At 37.7% G+C, this 23,426-nt stretch overlaps 1 protein-coding gene across 2 annotated transcripts in view; it reads right to left on the bottom strand.

The window, feature by feature from the left end:
* Positions 1-831: 831 nt before the first annotated feature.
* The window catches only part of NNT (nicotinamide nucleotide transhydrogenase), a 43,372-nt gene continuing 20,777 nt past the window's right edge, over positions 832-23,426 (bottom strand). The window contains exons 14-22 of one of the 2 annotated variants that reach the window (XM_026062980.1): positions 22,808-23,003; positions 21,950-22,183; positions 19,695-19,855; positions 18,783-18,962; positions 16,172-16,331; positions 14,705-14,786; positions 4,837-4,955; positions 3,738-3,853; positions 832-3,027 (exon numbers count right to left, since the gene is read on the bottom strand). In XM_026062980.1, coding sequence (XP_025918765.1) covers positions 2,878-3,027; positions 3,738-3,853; positions 4,837-4,955; positions 14,705-14,786; positions 16,172-16,331; positions 18,783-18,962; positions 19,695-19,855; positions 21,950-22,183; positions 22,808-23,003 — 1,398 coding nt within the window. In that variant the 3' untranslated portion in view covers positions 832-2,877. Of the gene's footprint in view, positions 3,028-3,737; positions 3,854-4,836; positions 4,956-10,711; positions 10,788-14,704; positions 14,787-16,171; positions 16,332-18,782; positions 18,963-19,694; positions 19,856-21,949; positions 22,184-22,807; positions 23,004-23,426 lie in introns of those variants that run through there. The other variant, XM_026062981.1, reaches the window with a different exon arrangement.

Below are 23,426 nucleotides of genomic sequence, written 5' to 3' on the forward strand. Positions count from 1 at the left end.
AAAAAAGTGAATTACACCTTATAATATCTCTCTGATGCTCTGGACACCTGAGAATGTCTACCTTAGCCATTAGTATGGCACAATACAAACAAACCTGGCAAACGAAACACTCTGCTGAGCACACAAATCCACCTCTGTGTTTAAGTCTTACTGTGGACTACCTCTAGTTCTGCCCCCGCTCTAACACATCTTCTGTTATAGTTTCAGCCAAAAAGAATCCAAGTTTTTGTGCTCCAAGACTGTTCTGCAACAAAAACCAAAACACAGCAAGAGGGAAAAAAATGACAGGTTCATTTCAAAAGCAAACTCCTGATTCAAACTAAAAACTAAAATACAAATATAGGTTCAGTCCCCAATTTCCCCATCCTTGGAAATGTTCAAATCAAAGCCCGGAGCAGTCTGATCTAACTGGACCTGTTTTGAACAAGGGAGTTGGACCAAATTATCTCTAGAGAATTCTTCCAACCTTAGTTGGTATGTGACTTTAATAGTGCAACAGCTTCTATTAAAAACAAAGATCCAAGGCATCTCTAGGCCCCAGACATGCACAGAAGACTGGAATAGTTCTACCAGCTGAACAGAGTTCTACCAGCACCCTCCTTCCTCCCCATTTGTTCTTGCTGCACAACTCTGCCATGACCACAGCATATTGTCTTAATCTTCTTGAGGCAGGCCTCAGAAAGAAAGTAAGTATTGCACTATGAGTTCCATTTAGTTACATCTTTCAGTCTCAACAACCTTTGGTGGCGTTTTGATCTTGTAACTCCCAGAAAGAATCTCAGACTACTTATCTACTAGAAAACACAACAGGAAAGAAAAGAGACTGATCAATACAGAAAAATAACCAACCTTTTATTAGCACTTCAACGATTACCTGGTGTTCCACCAAAAAGCAGTTTTAAAGATAACACTGGTACCTCTGATTCATAGCTTTATGTTTTGTTTCAAAAAGAAAGGAAAAAAGCTGCCCCTCTCCCCCCCCTTTTTTTTAAAAAAAGAAAAGTTGTCTTAAGTTAGCTACATATAAGCAGAGATATGTTGCATACTGCAGTTAGATACTTAAAAGTTTGGCAAGACAAAAATGTTCCGGGATATTAAATCCCTTCAATTTTTTTTTTTTTTTGCTTAATTGGGAGGGAGGGAAGGATGGAGATAAATATAGGATCATTTTCTATTCCTCCCCCTTCTCCCATTCCCCTCCTATTTTTGGTAGACCTAAAAAAAGTAGAATACAATGAAATCAGGAGGCCATAACATTCAAACATAGCTGTCGCAATGTTTTAAATTAAAATTTAGTTAAAAGTATTTTCATGCAGTGTACAACATACCAATGCTTATGTGCTAATTTTTATTTTCAAATTATAGAAGAGATTTCTGAAAAGGGTAGCTTCTTTCATACATTGTTACATTTAACACATCACCTGTTTAAAGTCTTGGTTTTAAGCAATCTTCACATAAAAACAGAGGTAGCTAAGTGGAAAACATTTCTCATATGTTATTATATTTTATACAAGGTCTCAATACATTCCGTAAAAAAAATTTTTATTCTATCAWAATGGTTTAATTTCAAGACTTACTTCATAGTAGTTTGTCTTCCCCAGATATTAATGCTTTCTAACACAAGTACGGCTATTTGTATCTAGCTTTTGTCACCATGGACAGTTGCTACATCATTGTGCAAACATGATAAATTCATTTTATTAGGCAAATATTTGAGTTCCACTCAAGTACACTTAACATAGTAAAAACAAAACAGCAGTCTATGTCAATTTGATTTACTACTTTGCTGTACTTATTATGGCAATTTAAACAGTACTTTTAATTAGATTAGGGAGAAGTCAAATAATCAAAACACTGGATTTTAAGCTTGGTATATTTCTGTGCTGTCCAAACAATAGCTTATTTATTTAGAAAAATTCTAATAAACTCCAGCATCTTAAATATGTTAAAAAACACCTTTTCCAGCATGACAATAATGTTGATTAAGAAAGCATCACTAAATTTTAAAGTAGCAAATACAGTTAAAAGTCAAAGTGAATGAAACAAACACTGTGGTCCAAATTCTGTGAACAGATAGGTTCACAAGATGTTCTGCCTGTGCAGAACTGGACCATATTTTTCTCAGAACCATTAAAAAGGCAACAACTGGAAAAGAGAGGAAATTTAGCAGCTGCTGAAAATAGTTAAGCAGTACAGGTGTACATTTCCTTGTCAGGCTTAAAGATCACTTGGTAGGTCCCTGAAATCCTGCGTTTCATTTTACATAATGTAAGCAAACACTATGAAAAAAGTGGAACTGTATTTCAAAGAAAAATAACTTCCCTCAAATATTCTCAATTCACAGCATCCATAGAACCCACAAAAGGAACAGCTCTAATTTTTATATACAGATTTAATAGAATATTATGTTGAGGCTCTCAAATTATATAAGCATGTTTGCAACTTTGTCTTATATTTTGATGAAATAGTTATTTTGGTTCATACTGGCCAAAGAATAACTTTGATAAGATGGAATACAATCTTGGCACAGTAATTTTTAGCGAATTTCCATGACAGAAGTACAGAGAGAGGAAGCCAATAGCCACTTAAAGATGACAAAGTATTTGCTTCCTGCTTCCAACAGCTCATTACTAAGCTTAGAAAGGACATTTTTATACCTCAGCACATTGCCTCATGGGGAGATGTAGTTTGAAGGGATAGTGTCCCCATCCTTTTTAAAAGGATATACCCCTGACTGAACTACATCTCCTAGGAGTCAATGCAGTCTGAATGCAAGCTGCACTATGACAGTAAGAGATTCTTCTAACTCTTGATTTCCATGACCTCTGTGACAAAAGCGTAGCCACAACCATTAGTAAGTTGAATATAAATCAGTATTTAGCTTTGATACGACTCCCTGACTTTGRCCTGGAGGGCATCACAAGTCTTCTTAGCATCTCCCAACAACATGGCAGTATTGGGTTTGTAGAAGATTGGATTGTCCACAGCTGCATAACCAACTCCCAAAGATCTCTTCATTACAATGACCTGTGTATAAAGAGTTCGTATTTGAGACATCACAAACCAACAGTTATCCCACCTCAAATGCGGTGGGCATGAAACCAACCTCAACAAACAAAGGGAGAGAGAGATCCATGGCCAAAACAGGGTGTTCATAGCTAAGAAAATATTTCAAATTTTAATATACCAGAAAAAAATGAATCATTGAAATCCAGGCCAGCTTCAGAAACACATTTCAGTGCAATATATTATTACACATCAGATGAACAGATTGCGGACAGCACATCTATTGATATGCTTTTACATTACTTCACATAAAAAGTCAAAGCAAGATGGGCATTGGTGATTATAATGTAGAAGGGGTTCCCCCTTCCTCCCCCTCGCCCCTTGTTTTTTAAAAAAAGTTGCCAAACAAAAATGAAATGTTTTAGAGTTGGAGATGTGAGCAAAACATCATTTGTTCTCATCTCCTTTGTGAGCAGAAGTACATTCATTGGTCTTATTGACTTCAGTCACTATTAGTCTCATTAAACAGACTGATGATTACAAAATCATGAAGTAAACTGCAGCACGCTTGCAGAATACAGCCTGTTTTATTGGACACTTTGCAGAAGAACTTCTCATGGAAACAGAAAGAGTAAGAAAATCTTCTTAAGAGAAACTTCTATAAACTATGTTTTTAAAAGCGTGCTATCTACAGAAAGGTGCTAATGCAACCCTGTTTTGGTTTACCTTACCTGTTTGGACTTCCACACTTCAAGAACTGGCATTCCAGCTATGATTGAGTTTGGATCTTCCTGAGCTGCTGAATTAACTGTATCATTTGCACCAATTACAAGCACCAAGTCAGTTTCTGCAACAAGAGAAGAAATAAGACTTAGGAAAAGTTATCTTAATCTTCAACACTGAGGGTGAGGTACATTCACCTGTGTTAAATCTGGACCTTAGAAGCAAGGAACTCCTTGTAATAAGTACTCTACAAACTTTTATTGGGACTTTTCCCAAATATCTTACAAGCTACTCAGGAAAGTACACGTGAGAAAATCCAAGGATGGCACCACTTCCAACAAACTCCAAGCATCCAGAACCCCGTTCTAAGGGCTCATTAGATCACACAAAGTTAAACTCTTTAACATTTAAATGCAATTTCATACACATGTAGTACCAGCACTTTCCAGCTCTTTGTGCCTGGCTCTTCCCTTTAAATATTCTTCATAGTTTTCCGATTTTAAAGAAAGAAAATAAAAATAAAGAAAATAAAAAGTCATCTACTTAAAGCTAGACTGGTCTGCAAGATATCACAGGCTCAAAACATCCACAAAACTGACAGCACCTGACATAAGAAAAACAACAGTAATTTTCCTGTATGGAGCAGTAACACAGACAGAAAAGGCACAGCATTTGTCATTCACTGCACAGCTACCAGCAACCAAGAGCTGTTCTCTTGACTCTGGAGGAAATATACTTTCCAGGTCTTTTTTATCCCTCTCCCTTCAATACGAACTCTTTTCTCTACTCCTGCATTCAATATTTCCCTTCACTTTAGCTATCTGTACTCTGCTTGTCAGTTTTCTGCTTTTGAGTCAGGCTGTTTCTTTTATTTCTCTATGCTCCCTTGCTATCAGTTGAGAGAACACTCAGTGCAGAAGACACCCCCTCCTCTCCAGTGGCACACCCACTCCTCTGTGGCGGTACCACAACAGGCCCAAAATAAAACTGTACAGCCTGACTGAGATTTCCTGTTTTGAAAGTCCTTGTACAGTATAAAAACAGAATCAAATAAAAATTGACAAGAACAAACCCAGTCTATTAGAAACTTAAAGTCTGCATGCTAACCTGGGAAGTCTTCATTGATCTCATCCATTTCCAAAACAATATCATAGGGAACACCAGCTTCGGCCAGAAGTACATTCAGCTGACCAGGCATACGGCCAGCCACAGGATGAATACCAAACCTAACAGGAAAGAAAGTCCAGCCCCATTAATAGGTACTGACCACTCTGTTTTATACAGTAAACAAATGGCCATCTGCGACCTACAAGGCTGAAGAGTTCTGAAAGCATGTTCACACTTATGATTTAAAAATAAAATAAAATAAAGGTTAAACCTTACAAACAATACTGTAAGTACTTTTCCAGTGTTGCAGAGAACTGAATGGGAAGGAAAGGAACAAAACCCATAGATTTGAATCTTCATCTGGACAGCAGCTCTTCCTTTCCTGGAAAGTTAAAGAATGACTGACAACAGGTATGCAAAAGAATACGCTCAATTCCCAGTGAAGCTAAAAATGCAAAGAGAACATTTTAAATTCTTCCATCAAAAAAAAGACGTTTTCAGTAAGTTGTTGCACCCACAAGAAAAGTAGTTTTAGAGAGCCTGCTGCAATAAAAATGCCAGAGACATTTCTAGTGACAATATGGGAGGAACTAATGGCCAGAAATGCCAGGAAATACTCTGTTCCATCCTGTAACAATGTAAGTTTTCCACCCACATAACTCGCCAAGTCTGTTGATATCTTCAATTTACTTTTGAAAGTAATAAGGCTCCAATCACCAGCCAGGGCATGTCACACACAGCAAGCATCTGTGTCCATCTTCCAAGCAGTACCGCATTTAAAAACATGTGACTGACACCTTTGGTTCTTTATGAATAAGCCTGTTTGCTATAAAACCATCACCTACATTAATATGCTTTGCAGGTCCCCTTGTATCACTGACAACCTAAAGCACCACAGAGTAAATGAACGGGCCACAATCTAACACTTTCCCATGAAATGGTTGAAACACTGTGCAGCCTTCCTTAAAGAAAAGCACTCCTAGATCTAAGAATGCCCTTGGCAAAMAACCTTGCTCTATCAGGTATCTCCAGAGCCTGCACGGTCACTGCACCCTAACACTCCAACCCAACAGAAATCTCAGCAGTGCACTCAACCTCAAGCACAAGACAACGCTTTGCTGAATTAGGGTAACATGCCACTTTCATCTCATGATTGATCGGGGGGGGGGGGGAGTGGAAGAAGGGTGTGGAGAACAGCCATGAAACTATACCTGTTTAAACATAACTGAGTTTTTAAAATATTTTCAAAACTGCTCAAAGCCAACTTACAGATAATATACTGCTTGTGAGCTACTAAAAATTCAGGCAGATGCACCAATTTTGGGAGGTGAGGGGGCATGTTAAGGCATACATCTAGTTCTGTAAGGGTAATAACCGGACAAGAGTTCAGAACAGAGATATTAAATAGATTTGTTCACATCTCCCAAAGACTTCTCTTGGTTAGAGACAAATCTATTCCATGTAGGCAGGTTGTATTCCGCTACTGTCCCTGAATAAACTAGGCTGAGCATTTCTACTGTCCTAGGCATTTACTATTTTTCCAGTTTCGGAGCCATCACTAAATATAATGCTGACTCAAGCACACCAGAAGTGCCTCATATGAACACTGCATATAGTTGAAGCTAAATGTTTAATTAGGAAGTCTACTCATTTCAGAATAAGCAGAAATACCAATGAGAAAAATGCAAATTCTTGGATTTCTGTTCAGAAATCTCCAAACAGAAATCCACACAAGTCAGAAGTGCAAAAAAAAAGACTTCAGGCAGACTTCTTTGGGAAGGAAGGAAAGACTGATAAATCAACTTGCCATAACAGAGAGATTGCCACAAATTTCTGTTTTCAACAGATCACCACTGTGATGGAAGTGGATAATACATCCCTGAGGATCCACAAGTCATAGTTCAATCAACACAGCACACTTGTGCATTATTACGTTACTGTCTCAGTTGTTACTATCAAACCTTTGTAGCGTGACAAACACCGTATGAATATATCCTTAAAAGGACAACTCAGTGCTCCGTCAGCAAGGCAACATTAAGACAATGCAAAGATGAGACAACTGGAACTCGAGAAACAAAATTAAGGACACGCTCAATCCACATCCTGTTAGATATACTGCGATTTTAAGCTCTAGGTCAAAGAGCAGGATAAAAAGCTAGCTTTCCAAGGAACACTTTAAAGGAACAAAGAAAAGATTATACTTAGTAAACATTTGGGATCCTGATGTGAAGGATAACACCTAGAATCAGAAAAAGGAGAGCAAAACACACAGGACAAAATATTAACAGCTTACGTTTCACACCAGTCACTCAGTTATATAAGCCATGTGTGAGGACTGCAGCTAGTCCTAAACTGTACCAAATATAATCACTTACAATACAGTAGGAGAACTCTTATTCTGAAGTATACTTGAGAAAATCACCACTCCTCTGGCAGTGAAAATAGATTTTCCAGCAAAACTCTCTTTTGTTCCTAATAAAATTATTTGAGAGTCTTTGTGACCAAAGCTGCTTTGGCAATACACAAGACAAAATATTTGTTAGGTTTCTATTAAATACTAAACACATAAACAATCTTATTTTAAGGGCTGAAAAGCCAAAATTTAAGCTGCCAGGAGAATGAATTTCACCTCTGACATCACCAGAGGTAGAGAAAAAAACTAAATAAATAAGGAAAGAAAGGGACAAAATCTTGGGTCAGAAAGTTATGGCATGAACAATCAGCAATTAGAGATTTCTGACGGACCCTGCTTGAAACCACACACTGTGTATTCACAGAGTTTGAGAAAGCTGCTCACACAAAAGCTTTCTGGACAAAAAACAAAACAAAAAAACCCCCATACACACTGAAATGATTTCCAGAAGTCTGCTTCTGAGAACCCGTTAATCAAGTATGACAGTAGCCTGTCAGTATCTCTTCAAACTGGACATGCCAGTGTATCAAAAATATTTGCTAAGAATATGTGTGTCTCTAATGTTTTCATAATTTCACAAAATAAGATCTACACACACCTGCAGTGAAGTCATCCACTCCAATTGGAAGTGGAATTCAGGCAAGCGGTGACCGGGGAAGAAGCTAACACAAACTCCTTCCTCCCAAACACAGAGAACATGACTTTCACAATCTCCCCAAAAATTATTTCAAAAATGCCACATCTAAATGATGTAAAGTATTCAACAATTTCTGTACCAACTCAAAAAATAAGAAAAATACAAAACCAAAAAAAAAMCCCCACATATTTCTCACACAGAATACACAGAATATATTCCAGAAGCTAAAATACTTGATGGCTAACAGCAGGTCTAACAAAAGCTGTATATTCTGCTCCAGATCCACAACAGCAGCAGCTCTTCAAAACTGCATTCTGCGTGGCAGAACCATCCTATCACATATGCTCTCCCAGATGTTAAAAATGAACCTCTACATTCATATTTAAAAATTTGAAATATGAATGATTTTAAAAAGGAGGCATGTTTTACAGGAAAACATGTTTTAAAGTGAAAAATTCCTAAGTAAGCTTTTCTTTGATATGCTTTTAAAATCAGTGTTGCAAGAACTCCTTAGGTATTTTTTTTTTTAAATCAAGCATAAGTACCGCACTTCTGACTTTCTACTTTGATGACATTGTTTGGGATAAAGCATGAACAGACTGAAAACTTAAGATTCAAAATCATGCTGTGGCTGACTCAAAACATTATTCTGTTCACTGAAACACAAAATTCACCAAGAATTTTCTTTCTGGACCCTGACTTGGACTGTATGATGTGGGCCTTGCTTGTCACCTCCAGTTCTCAGATGTTGAGCTGAAGTGAGCACACCTCCTTACTATTAACAGATTTCATACCTAAACAACATGACTAACAGGAAAAAACATTCAGTCTTTTTATTCAGCATCTTTCAGATACTTTGTAGCTTCAGAAAAAACAACACAGCAAACTGAGAAATTAGTTCACATTTCTAACTTTTTCCTGTAACACAGGCAGAACAACATTTTCTTTTTAAATTAGACTAGATATCTAGAACTGACACACACTTGGCATATCTAGTATTGCCCTTTCTAACACAGAAAGCATTTAAATTCTAGTGCAAATAAAATTACTATTAGTAGTACAAAAAAGAAAACTACTGCATTAAAGAATAACTGAAGAATCTCAGGAAGGAGATTAGTTTTTCTACAGTTAGTCAGTGTCTTTATTTATTATAACTGGCTAGATAATATTCTTGTAATCAATATCGAGAGCACTAGCATGTCCCTAACCTAATGCAGAAGTGTTTCAAGATCACTTCGTTCATGCAAAGATAGTATTCCTGTCATTATGCCAAAGCTGGACAGAGTGATACAAGTAAGTAACATCTGGCTGGTGCCTAATTTAGCTTGCTCAACATTTTACAAGAATAATTTACCAAGGGGCTCTGCTTCACCCCATCTTTTTCCCCCTCCCCATTCACTTTGTGTTTTCACACAGATGATTCCTCTGCTCCCAGTACAGACAACGATGTGTTATTCAAGGTAACAAAACAAGAAAAAAAAAAAATAGATGAAGCGGGAAGTCCAGTATTCAGATATCCCACAGCTTGAACCCAGCCACATAATAGCACCAGCTGCAGTGCAGCACTGTGCTTAGTAATCAGAGTCTTCTAAGTATCAAAGTACAATGCTTTCCCACACATTATAGATTACTATGGAGATTACTAGCATCAAAGCACACAGCTAGCTCAGGTCTGGTGACGTGCCTCAGGCAACAAGATTTCTCCAGAAGCAGTACTTCAGCACACAGTGGCTCTGCTGGAGTCAGGTTAGTTTAGAAAAAGTGTGCTACTAACCAAATCACTATTTTTAACTAAATAAGGGCTGGCGCTCTCCATATTTCCCACTATGGTGGGAGGGTTTATGAGCGCAGGGGCAGCCGCGCTGGATCCAAGCATATGGTGTGGACCTTAGCTCAATGCCTCCCAGAAGCCCCAGTGACAAGCAGCAAAACAGCACATCTCTACAAAACACACCAAACGGAGCTAACAAGGTCACCTGGAGCTGAGCTGGCCCAAGTGGAACCAATGGCACACCCACCCTGCACGCCCAGGAACATTATGCCCCTACATCCCTGCAGCAGCAGCTCAGAGGCAGCAAGGTTTACTACGTCTCTCAAGCTGCACAGATTTGGCACTTGAGCTAGCAGACCGTCAGACTTCATCTGTCCCTCTCTCTGCAGCGTTAATAATTCAGAACCCACCCAGCTAATTTGACATACATGTACACACTTGGTGTCTTCCTAGTAAACACACTCCAGCTGGAAACCTGTATCAACACACATTGTTCTCAAGTTGCCATTCAGACACTGTAACAGTAATTTTATGAAAAACTGAGTTATGTAACATATTAAGATTGACTGGGGCAGCATCTTACCTCCTCATCTTTTACAATTCTACCATTTTTCTTGCAGAGCAAGAAAGAAAGATTACCATAAACTGAAACAATTAAACAATTCAAGTTAATCAGTTTTATTTACTGAGTTACATAGAAACGTGTAAGTGGTACCCATCCGCATGAACTATTACTCACAAACAATTAAAACCACTGAGAAAAAACAGAATCCTGCACATACTTGATTAAAGCCCAGCCATGGAGGCAACAATAAAGATTCAAAATTGCAGATCCAACACTAAATCCATCCTGTCACAACTTAAATATGCAAGAAATCTGTAAGTGTTTCCATCTGCTCAAAAGTAATCATATTACCCAGTATCAGAAGACAGAAATGCAAGTCCTGCAAGATACCTACCAATGAAAATTAGGTTTAAAAAAAGCCTTCTACCAACTAATTTGAAAGGCTCTTCAAAAAGTAGTCTGCATTTCCCTCAGCTGTCAGAGTTAAAAGAAAACCATCATACCTTAATTATCAGTTAGAGCTTTATATGGAGTTCCTGCATCTACCGTTTTAAGAGTCTTCACCCTGGAATTCAATTTCATTATCATGAATACTATGCAGGAACTTGAAACATACTGATAGAAAAAGCTTTAGGCAAGTGATGCTGTGGAAATCTAAGATAGTTAACTTGGTGCAGACATGAACAATGTTGATTACCCACATGCATATGAAAATGTATAAAATTAAGCTGTATTACATAGAAGAAATCAGAATTTCACAATTAGGGGCTTACGAAGAACACAGCATGTTACTGAAGACCTTTGGTGAGATGAGAACCTCCAAAAATTTACTCAGTTTTAACTTTGTAGAACTACAAAACTAGTTACAGAACATGAATCTTGTCTCCAAGGCCAATGAATTCTGGAGACTATGGGATTTAGCCTGTGAAAAGATTTGTTGTTTTACCTACCCATAACAAGAAAAAGCTATAATGGAAGCTCAGCAAAATACAGTCTTTTTGTTTTTTTTTTAAAACATGATCCTACTAATGCATTAAAGATGTGATCTGCTGCAAGAGCATCTCAAGTTAGTGATGATGTTAGCTATGCAGTTTAATAACTAAAACAGTCTGAAGTTTCCCCAAACCCTCCTGCACTTCTAAATTTAAACCCTAGTCATAAAAGGTTATACATCATGTTATATAATCTGTGTTCTTCACTGAGAATGTTATGGCTATAGGCAAAGTAAATGAAAACAACAGTGTCTCTGGATCAATTGTGAGCCATGAAGCAAAAAAAGACCATATGACAGATGCGATTTTTCTTGGCGCAGTATGGGCATTACAAATTGATGACAATCGTATGTCCATGCTGGCACCCTTCCATAGCGGATGTGTGAGAGTGTCACTACATCTGGATGGCAAGTGTACTAGGGTCCCRAGGCACTTCAGGCCTACTGAAACCAGAGGGACAGCAGCTGCACTCAATGAACACCATGGGAGCTCCACAGAGTGATGAAAGGCCTAGATTACCACAAACTGTAAATACAGATTTATTTCATTAAAATACTAGGTAACCACTGCAGTGATCCCTTCCTGAAATTGACTCATTTCAAACATAAGCCAGTTATTTCAAGGATTTTTTCACGTTTCTCCCCTGCAAAGCCAACATAAAAGGCAAAACCAATAATCTCTTATACCACCAGGATTAATAAAAATGAAGCTAGCCCACACAGAAGCTCTGAAAGGAAAGCCAGAAGCACACGACACTGTCATTGCCTTAGCCAAGAAAGGTTCCTTTGTTGCACAACTAGCAGGTCTTCAAAATTTTAAATGCAATTTGGATACACATAGCTTTTATACTAAGCATGGGAAAGTAAGTTATAAGGAGAGTTGCTCCAGGAAGCAGATGTATCAGCATATACCCTCGCTTCTCATGTACTCATACAAAATTGCTTCTGTGTTTGCATTCATATGTATAAAATTGCAACATTGAGTGAACATTAACAAATAACTGCTGCTAAACCCTCCAACAACCCTGCTGTTATCCATCACAATACATGCTGTAAAAAACTGCAAAGAATTATATGCATCTTTGCTATGAGTTTGGAAAAATACTGAAGAAAAAAAACAAAGAAACACTAACTGCTAAAGTATCGATTCCAAAGGAAAGTCACCATGTAGTTGACACAAACACAAAAGAAATCAGAGAATGAGTCTGACTAACCAGCATCTGTCCAAATATCTTTTTTCAAATGAAAACTGAGCTTTGACTAATTTTAAAAAATTACCATAATTAGAAAATAGTTTCCCAAACAATTAGCAAGGGAGACATGATGTTAGCCTTCTAGTGCTTTCAATACCTGCAAGTTTTATGAAAAAAATGGAATAAGGAAGAGACTTGAGGCCAATGCATGGAAAAACTCTTAAAACAGTATTGCTTACAACAGCAAAGAACTTATGGGAGGTCAGTAAGAGTAAGCCTAAGTAATATGATTAAGAGATTGGAGCGTCTCCCATACAAGCGGAGGCTAAGAAAGCGGGGACTGTCCAGCCTGGAGAAGAGAAGGCTCAGGGGGATCTTATCAATGTTTATAAGTATCTGATGGGAGAGAGTAAGTAAGACTGAGCCAGACTCTTCTCAGTGTTGCCCAGTGACAGGACAAGAGGCAACAGGCACAAACTGAAACGTAGGAAATTGTCTGAATAAGAAAAAAAATGTTTTATTTTAATGGTTATCTAACACTGGAACAGATTGCTGTGCGAGGTTCTGGAGTCTCCATCCCTGGAGATGCTCAAAATCGACTGGACAAGGTCCTAAGCAACCTACTCTAGTTGATCCCGCTTGGATCAAGGGGTTGGCTGAACCAGACAATCTCCAGGGTACCTTCCAACCTCAACCATTCTGTGAGTCTATGAAAATTCACAATACATTAAAATAGTGACAAAAGTTTCTCTCTTCAGACTTTCCTGTCTTCAGTGGCTCCTTTCTGAACAAATCAGACTGTAGAAACCTTAAAAGTATGGTATGAGAAAAGATCACAGCCCTGATGCTTGGGAAGAGTCGAAGGCAAATCAGGAAGCATACCCTATGGATGCTAAAGTCCTGCTGTGAACATAAGATAAGCAGATTGACCTATGAGGACTTTTGAGGAATGTATSATACAAGAGATCTACTTTTAAGAGAGAGACTGTGTGCAGCAACTCTTGGTCCAAACTTAGAAGCTTCTTACTGATAAACACTGAATGTCCTCAGCTGTCCCATAGTGCAGAAGGGGTTAGGGAAAAGAAGAGTACAAAGGCAAGGTGGACTGGAATTTTAATCTATGAAAAAGGACATCAAATATTTTAGTGCAATTCTCAACTTTCTCAGCACTGTTTCCAATATGCCAGGTAGAACTGAATGTTACTGCCCATACTTTTTACTACCACTACTGCGTAGTAGTAAGCATTGTTGCTGTAATTTATCCCAGTTGTTGCAAGTAAGTTATCTCAGGAAAGAGTTCTGTGTCCTTGGTGCAGAGGTTGTTACCTGATCTACTTTTCCATGTCATACTGGACTGATGTTAGCAAACACTTTCTCCATACCGCAGGAGGCCATCCTTTCCTGCCTAGGATTCAGGACTATTCCCAGCACACCCTTCCAACTGTTCTCCAACAGTTTCACAAGCAAAGGAGTCAATTCCCTTAGGAAATTATGACCTTAAAAAGTTCTTTAGCCTAGAAAGCAATCTCCYTTAATGGATGCTTCTCTAGAAGGCAATTCAAAGCACTTAAGTTAGACCTGTTCTGTCTTTCCTTCCCTCTCTCCCTCTCCATTGACTACAAGCATAGAGGAAGATTATTTTCTCTGCACTGAAGTTAATTTTTGTGATTGCTTCTCACAGTAACATTTTTCCACAAAGCAGTTGCTTTCACGGACATCTCCAAACTCCACCTGTAGAAATGGAAGCTGGCTGTTCTCTTGAACTGACTACAAACTACAATAAAATATTACTTTTCAAAAAACTTCACTGCTGGCTTTGTAGAAAAGCACTGCTATTTCTAAAGACAGACCATATCAAAAGAGGGAGCTAAGATTCCATACAAAAAAGATTTTGTTGCTACAATAAAAAGTAACAAACTTAAAGCCATTCTTTTGGGGTGAACTTCAGCATGACACCAAACAAAAAAGGAAACAAAATTATTCTCCAATGTCTAGCGCTACTTCCAAAACCCAAATTTAACAAAAGCACAAACAGATCTTAATTCCCTGAAATTAGTAAGAGGTAGAAATACTGGTTAGGCTAAAGCATGAAATTTCTAGATATTCAGCTATAGGTTAATAAGACTAGAACATTCCTCCAACTGATATTTCTCAGAGAGAGATCAGCATAAGAATGACTGTTGAAAGAAAAATTAGACCCAAAACATAGACTTGTAGAGGATTTAAATGCAATAAAAAAAGTAAGTAAATAAAATAAAACAAAACACGGTAATACTTTTCAACAAGAAAAGTACTTACCTGACATTTTTCCCATGTTCTCTCAACATCTTCACTAGATCTGCTATGGGGTACTGAGCTTTTGCTGCACACAGACCATAACCTGAAAGAAGCATATCCAAATTTTAAGCTATTTTTCTGTTTCAGCACAGACAGAATAGTTACAAGAAATACATTTACCTTTCATACAAACAGAATCTCTCATCAAAAAAAAATCAGATACTCATATATTGTCATGGGAGTTTCATCCTGACCACTGTAATTAATCTAATCTTTTGGGTCTCCTGACCAGTAACAGCACAGCAGCTTGACCAGTCAAGCTACACAAACAACTTATTTTGGCTTCACAGAAACATGAATTCATTACTCTGTCAGAAAAGGATATTTCAGATAGATGAATCAAAAAATTGACACAGAGGCTACTATCAGATCACTTCAAGATCATATGCTCAGCAATGTTTTGGATCTCTCTATTGCAAATCTAGTAGCCGACTATAGCTTTTAGCAGCAAATAATATTTTCAGTTTTTCTATATTTGAATCATTTCAGTATAGCAATAATGCCTAGGAAGAAAGTACAGAGTATAGATTGTTAATGTTTTCCTAAAGCTTTAACTACAGGAATAAGAGACAAACTTCTTGAAGATGTGCGTGAGCTTGTTTGAAACAAAGGTAGCTTTCCAAATTAGAACACTACCTAACCCATGCTTTTGATTAAACTGAAAAACAAAACACGAAGACTTCGGTTTTAGCTTTTTTCTCCCCCTCATTTCAACGCTAAAATAAAATTTAACACAATAATCGTACTATATAGCTGAAGCAAAACAAGCCTTAAACCATTCACCATCTCGCTTCTCTTAAGAGGAGCTGCTGCTATTGAATCATATGAAGCCTATGGCTGACCTAAGAGTTTTAGAGAACTCAGTGTATTGGTTTTCAGGCTCTCCCCCCCCCCTTTTTTTTTTTTTTTTAATTCCAGTATATATTGGTTACTAATTTGGATTTAGATGTTTCTCTGCAGGTTTCCCAATAAAACAATGCAAGTAAATTATGCAAGAAGCACACACAAAAAAACCCAACACACAATAACACACACACACCTCTATTGCAGTATCTTAAGGGACAGATAATTTCTTACTGGGAACACTGGCACTATGGTAGCGCTTCGAAACTTGCACCCTAACAGCTGTACAGAAAACTAATTATACATAATTTGCAAAACACAGCCTTTGTCCTGAGGAATTTAAAATCTAAATAAATGGGACAAAGTTTGTGAAGAGACACACAAGCAGAGAAAAACAGTGACATACCCATGCCTACACAGAGGAATGGTGACTAAACTGGGAACAAAAACAGACCTCCCACAATCCCTTTTGTGCTGCACAACACCTTTTATGATGCTGCTATCTTACAACTGCAAAATGGATTATAGTTTCGTTTAAATGAGCGTCCTCTGAATGTCGTACCATATGAACCATGAGTGTCTTACCYGGGGTAATAATAATGTTACTGGCTTCCTTTATCATTTCAACTGCATTGTCCAAATTGATTTCTGTGTGTGTTCCAGTAATTTCCATGGGCTTCCCACCAGCTGTTGACGTGGTGCCATAGCCTCCTAGAATCACATTTGCAAGGGAACGGTTCATAGCCTGAAAGATAAGAGAGTTTTGATCAGCTAATGATGAAATCCAGGAACAAAAGAGAAAATATGTCCACAAAGCAAACTTCTGGAAATACTAAAACCTTCCTGACAATAGTATTACTTTGTCTGCTAGCTTTGCTTGCTYATAACTCAAAACTTCATATAACAGACTCCTTAAAACAGAAACCTAGATTAAAATGATGGTAGGCAAACACCAGCTCCTCACAACATCTGTTACACATGTAATAAGAGATAATCAGCATCTCCCCAAAGTAAAGAAAAAAAAAGGGGGMGGGGGGGAAACACTACAACCTCAGCAAATACTGGCTACCTTTTGATCTGAAAGGGAGGAACATAAGAGTACATACTTGATGACACAGGTACTTTCCTGAATTCTTGACCAATTCAACATGTAAGCATAGAACTGCTATATGACAGCATGGAAACTACAGAGCTCTCACAGGTAGTACAGAAACAGAGCTCCTACAGCATCAAGCCAGAAAAGAGGAGAACAAAGCTAAACAGCCACATAAAACTAACGAAATGCTAAATCAAAGCAAACTTCTAATGAACTCAGAGGGGCCAATATCTTACCGGCAGAGCACTGAGGGCAGAGATCTTAAAACAAGAGTTTCAAGAGGAGAACACATCCTGAAAATTCAGCTCTGTAGATGCATAACTAGGGAAAACTCACTGGCTAAACCCCTTTGCTGGCACATCCCTTTGTGAGTGGGGTCCTATAGCCAAATCTGGCAATATTTGGAAGTAGGCAAAATTTGTAACTGCAGTCAGCAGAACTTTACAAGCAGAAAATGAACAGGAATAAATTAGTTCTTTAATTAAACATGTGTCATCCATCTGCTGTGCCAGGTCACAAACCACAGCAAAATTTAAGAATGGATATGGAGATGCACACATACAAGCAAGAAGAAAAACCCACACAAAAGTATGCTTCCAAGTGTACAGTTTCCATTGACATGTCATATTTATGCAACTCCAAAGGTTTTTGCTATAGCCTGAGAAGGTGTGCCATTCTGAAATTCTGCATCTAGCAAATAAGCAACACCATCACAAAGATGTTAGAAGAACTTCTGTTTACCCTGGTACATCATCAGTGTTTCAGTTACTATAAGGAAGAAGCACAACTGGGCCCAAATGCAGGCTCTCTGGAATCAGCATCTTTCCAGTGACTGCAATAGTTCATATCCTTTAAGGACACATTGCCTTTGATATGTATCACAATACTAAATCTTCACAGAGGAATACAGACTAGCAGCAATACTATTACAGAAATTCAATGTCAGGTAAGACAGTCTGGACAAAAAAAAGACATTCTCGAGATACTGTACACTCATTGGGGCTAACCTTACAAGAAGCAAAGCACTTTCAACTCTCTTCTAAACCAAAAAAAAAAAAAAACCCACCCCACACGCAATAAAACAAATTGCCACATAATCTGATTTCTTTTGAGAAGGACATATAAGATGTGCAGGAAAGAACAAGACTTAAAATTCCCACCATGGATTGTCCATTTGAACTCACCACCATGAAGTTGTACAAAAATACTTCAAGCTTTTCTGAAATTTTTCAAGAGAGACGATAATGACTATACAGAACATTCCCTATGTGATACTATTTTAACAGCAGAGACAGTAAAGGAAGACAGTCATGGCTGATCATAGGATAATAGGACAGTGACACTGATAGTAAAAGAATGCAAGAGCAGAAGGTGAAACAGAATTACACAGCAGAGAGTCAGGAGTTTACCAGCTGTTGCGTTATAAGCACTTTTCTTTAAGTCATTACCCTCTCCATCTTGGACAATAAAAGGGAAACACACACAGGAAAGAAAAAAAAGACTTCTCTGCAAGTGTTCCAGAAAAACAGACCATTACTAGTAATGAAATATGATTACATGGAGAGTTTAAGTTTGCTCTGACACAGAAATTAATCAGCAATACATTAATGCAAGCCTGCTGCCACCCCGTGGTACTTCAAAGTAACTGTTCTCTGAACAAAGTATTTAGCACACTTTGCTATACTTCAAAAAACAAAGTTTAAAGTTACTCTCTAATCAAGCCACACACAGTAGGTTTCGTAGGAACTCACTATTGAAAATATTTCCTGCTGATAAAGCAACAAAGTCTTAAACTTAACAACACTGCAGAGTGACATGATTAGACAGTCGAGCACATGTAATCATACCTATCTGGGTTTAGATTCAGACTGAACGCCCAAGTCAGTGTAAAGACCTTCCTCAATTTCATTGAGTTTTGAAGTATCTCTCCAAAGCCAAAGAGGTATGACTTACATCCAGTTCCAGAATTTCCACCAGGAACCTTCTAGTCTCTAAACACCTAGTAGTCTGGTCTTCCAATTGCTTATCTTCTTAGCAAACATTCTGAGTAAGGTTTTTTACTATTTGGTAAAAAAGGCACAATTTCTGTTCAGTTCTTACCACACACATGATGTAAGAGAGGATGGCCCCAGAGGAGCCAATGAGTGCACCAACAATGGTCAGCAAGTTGTTGTTCAGTAGGAAGCCCTCAGCACACAAAGCCCATCCAGAATAACTGTTCAGGACAGTAATTACTACAGGCATGTCAGCACCTCCAATAGCTGCTGTTAAAGTGACACCCTGGAAAAGGAAAGAAAATACACACTTCAATATAAGCTATAAATGCAGAGAAGATAGTCTGTCTGCAGCATTAAAAAATAAATATGGAGTTATGTAGAAAATACTTGGATTTGTTATTACATAAGAGAGATCAAATTGTGGCCTGAGCACAGGATTTATTGATTCCACCTAACAAGAGGGAACAGGAAAGCACTCCACTATCCTCATCCCACATTTATTCACTATTTTTACAGACACAAAAAAAAAAATCCCGCCAGCTCAGTGGAACTGTTCACACCAGTAAGTTATTCATACTGAACAGTTTTTACAAGACTCAGCTTATAGCAGGGTAATATTCAGGGTAAATGTTGCAACAGCTGGAGTAAGTGCAGAAGGGAAGAATGGAGATAACTTCATTAAGTTATCATGACAATCTATACATCCAATGCTCTTATAATTGTTTAAGGATGAACTTTCCAAAAAGTCTTAAAACTCAGTTTGTCATATAAAAGGTTCCATTAAGTCATAGCTGCAAAAAGAATTACATAAATACATGCCTGTTCTTTGGAACAGTTCTGTTTTACAGCTAGATTTAGGAAAGTCAGTTGCTACTTGCTAGTAAAGTTAACAGACAGGCACTATGATGGTGACTCAAGATGGTAAAATACAATCATTAAGGGAAGAGAGACTTGGAAAGCTGAAGAACAAACTGTTTACACAATCTATTTTACCTCCTACAGTTCCCCAACTTACCATTATGGCTGAGAGGGCTGACACAGAACCTAAACAAGTAATTCCCGTAGTGTAACTAGGATCAATCATGTATGGAACCATTCCGCCAATGCTGGCGGCCAGCAACCCTGCATTCAATGCATGTCGACCAGGCAAGAGCAGTGGTGCAGAATTCAGGATACCTGCAATCAAATGCATTATCATATTCAGAGATTAATACATACATGCAGGAGAGCCTGTCTGTTGCCACAGAGAAGACTGAATACCTCAGCAAAAGAAAATTTAAAAAAGCAAAGAAAACAGGGAAGAAAAGATAAAACAAGAAATTAGCTGAAGCTGTGACCTCATGCTGACTCAGTATTGCAACAACACACCTTCAGACATTATTCCAGACTCTCAAATACCCGTTTAAACTCTTGTTTTATTCCCTAATCTCTCTGAAATTATTCATGATAACCTATCAAAGATCTCGCTCATCAACAGAAAACTCAAATTAGAGTTATCCTACTATTAAAAAAAAAAGTCCAAAACATAAAGAAGTATGGGCAAAACAAGTTTGTAAAAAATGAATATAGTCACTTATATTATGACATACGTGTGAGCACATTCAGAGAACTTATAGGAAATCCTATTAATTACTAGTTGTAGCACAGCCTGGAAGCATCTTAAACTCCCTTTGCTAGTCAGGGCAGAGTGTTTTAAATGTAGTATCCCTACTTGTGAAAAAGCAACTTTGGTCAGCTTTTCCTGGAAAACAGTTTTATTCTGAACTCTATATTTTTGCCAGACAGGGGGGAGGAAAGGTCTTCTACTGAAGGCACTAAGACATTTCATAGTGATGTTCCTAAGGAATGTAGACGCAGTGTATTCAAAAAGGTGTTTGACATTGTCTGCATTTTAGCTCTAACATGCCTAGCACAAGGAAGTCTAAGATCAGAGTTGGAAGCTATTTATGTAACATATTTCTTCTTTCATATCCTGCTCAGAAGTTACAAAAAATGAAACAGACTTTAGCACTACATAGTTTTGAATTATTCAAGACTTGCATCAACACCAACTCGAGTCTCGTTTTTCTACACATAAACAATAAGAGGGTCTTTAAAAATACAGGTGTTTCTATTATTGCTTTAGTTCCTTGTGATATTGAAAGAAAACCTCCTAAGACGAAGAGGTGGAGGAAAGACATTTACTTTCCTCACTCCTTTCAAAAAGCCTTTTTTTTTTTCCCYCTCTCCTCTTTTTTTTAATATCTAGCAACTAAGAATATCACATCTGTTCTTGAGCATCTCTTGGGTGGTTCAAAAGTGTAGTTTGACAAACAGAAGGAGGACAGTGACCACTGATAGCTATGTACTCACTTTTAAGTGTTAAATTATGCACTGGCATAAAAACACATTAATATAAAAACCTCTTCCTACCCAGTTGGTCATCTTTCTGTTTTCAAATGCTTTAATTTCACCAGTTCCCTCAGTCACACAGTGTGATAGATCATAATCTAGATCTATGCATATGCTGGCAGGGAGTTGAGGGGAAGAGAGATTTGTGGGTATTTGTGTGATTCAGTTTAAAAGGCCAAATACAGATTTGTTTGTTTGTTTTTTTGCTATAGAACAGCTCTAGCTGACCTAGCTTGAGCAGGGAGGGTTGAACTAGATGATCTCCAGAGGTCCCTTCCAACTTCAACCATTCTGAGATTTTGTAAGTAGATAGAATGGATCGGATGATTTAACGTGAGGCAGCCCTAACTGATACTGCAAAAGTACCTATCTAAAGGAAGCCTGCAATGCAGAGAACAGAACTCCATAAATACTAGTGATGCTCACTGAGTCCAGTAAGACCTTGGCTTCAATTAAAACATCTGCTCAGGAAGATTGAGTTGTAATCACAAGAGTTCAATAAATAAAATAGAGAAACAGTGTCAGGCACTGTCTCTTAAACAACAATTCTTAAAAAAAAAAAAGAAAAAAAACCACACACACACCCCACACACTTCTTTCTAGACAAGATGAATTGGAAAAAGTTTATATGATTTGCTAATTAATAGCAGTAACATGACCAAACACTGAATACAAACCATTCATAAAGTTAGTACACAAAGCAGGAACAGAATTAAAAAAAGAAAGTACAGTCACAAGAATTAAACATAACATTTACCTGATGCAAAATACAAGGTTTCTTTCCAATTACACAGCAGTCTAAAGGTAGAGCTAAAGCCTAGAAGAAAAAAAACTTAAAAAATATATATATAATACTTAGTTCTGAATGGAAGGTCTCACCTTGCAGTTTTCCATAAGCAACAAGAGAGCCACTGAAAGTGACTCCGCCAATATATGTTCCAAGGTATGCTACAATCTTGGTGAGGTTTGCAGCTGGATCAGTAGCAAAGTGAGGATACTCGATCATGTATTCTGCCACACAGGTGAGAACAGCAGCCAAACCCACCAAACTATGGAAAGCAGCAACTAGCTGAGGCAAATCTGAAATTTGGATGCGTTTAGCAATTGTCAAACCTATTGAAAGATGAAGACAGAGGCAAAGTGTTACAACACACAATTAAACTGTGCAATCAAAAACTGATGCATTTTCAATGTGCAGTCAATACACATAGACACACACTTCCTCTCATGGAAACATTTGTTCTAGGCTATAAATTGCCGTCTACAGCATTTAACTGGAAGATGCACATCTATTTTGTGCAATGAGAATATCATGCAAATTAGAAAGAAGATTAAAGTGTATGAAGTACTAAGAAGTTTCATTAAGTATTGGGAAATCCAACATTTTCTATGAAGATGGCACAGTATGAAAAAGAATTTGACAATATTCAGTCAGCAATTAAACTTGAGCATGGGCTTGGGTATACTAACCTGTGCACGCCCAGTTTTCCTAACCATTATAGAGAAACTACGCATTCCTGATTTCCTGCTAGTTCCCCCTTTCTTTATTGCATCCTGACGCAATAATAAAAGCCCTGGGACTTATGATTCTTTGATTCATGCACTTGCAAAAATAACATAAGCAAGTCATAAACATAAGTTAGTCATTTCACCTGTGACCTATACAATATTATGCATATACAAAGCCTGCATAAATGCACATGTAGTGCATATAAAAAAAATTTATAATATACATACCTATGGTACCACCAAGTGCCATTGCGCCTGACATCTGAGCCAACAACTCAGGTGATGGTTTAAGGCCTCCAAGAGTTGCTGCTAAACCTCCAGCAACACCTATCATACCCAAAGCATTGCCAAGACGAGCAGTTCCTTGGGTGGACAGACCAGCCAGGGCACCAACACAGCATAAGCCTGAGGCCAGATACATCATCTTTAAAATAAGGAAAACAGGTATGTATGTATATATGAAGTAGAGGCATACAGTGCATAATATACTATTATTAAAATCTTTCTCATTATTTCACAAAAGGGGCAGATTTCTCCTGAATGTGTATAACTCSCCAAGTTATTTGTTCTTTACTGAAGTAGAAGTCAGACTGAGAAACTGTCATAACAGATGCAATTTTGGCCAATTAAAATGTGACATCTATTAAAACATTTTCCTTTTGTTTCATGACCTTAGTTCATCTGTATTGTGAAAACCAAATTTGAGTAAAACTAACTTTCCTCTTTAAGTTCAGAAGCGAATTTTTCTTTAGTACAATTCAATTAGCACTGGCATTAAAGTTCAACTGTCCTAATTGTTGTAAGAATAGTCTTGGAATTTACCTATGATGCATTTGAACTCCTGTTT

The sequence above is a fragment of the Apteryx rowi genome, unplaced genomic scaffold, assembly GCF_003343035.1.
Source record: "Apteryx rowi isolate R43461 unplaced genomic scaffold, aptRow1 scaffold_197, whole genome shotgun sequence".
In the NCBI taxonomy this organism is placed as follows: Eukaryota; Metazoa; Chordata; class Aves; order Apterygiformes; family Apterygidae; genus Apteryx; species Apteryx rowi.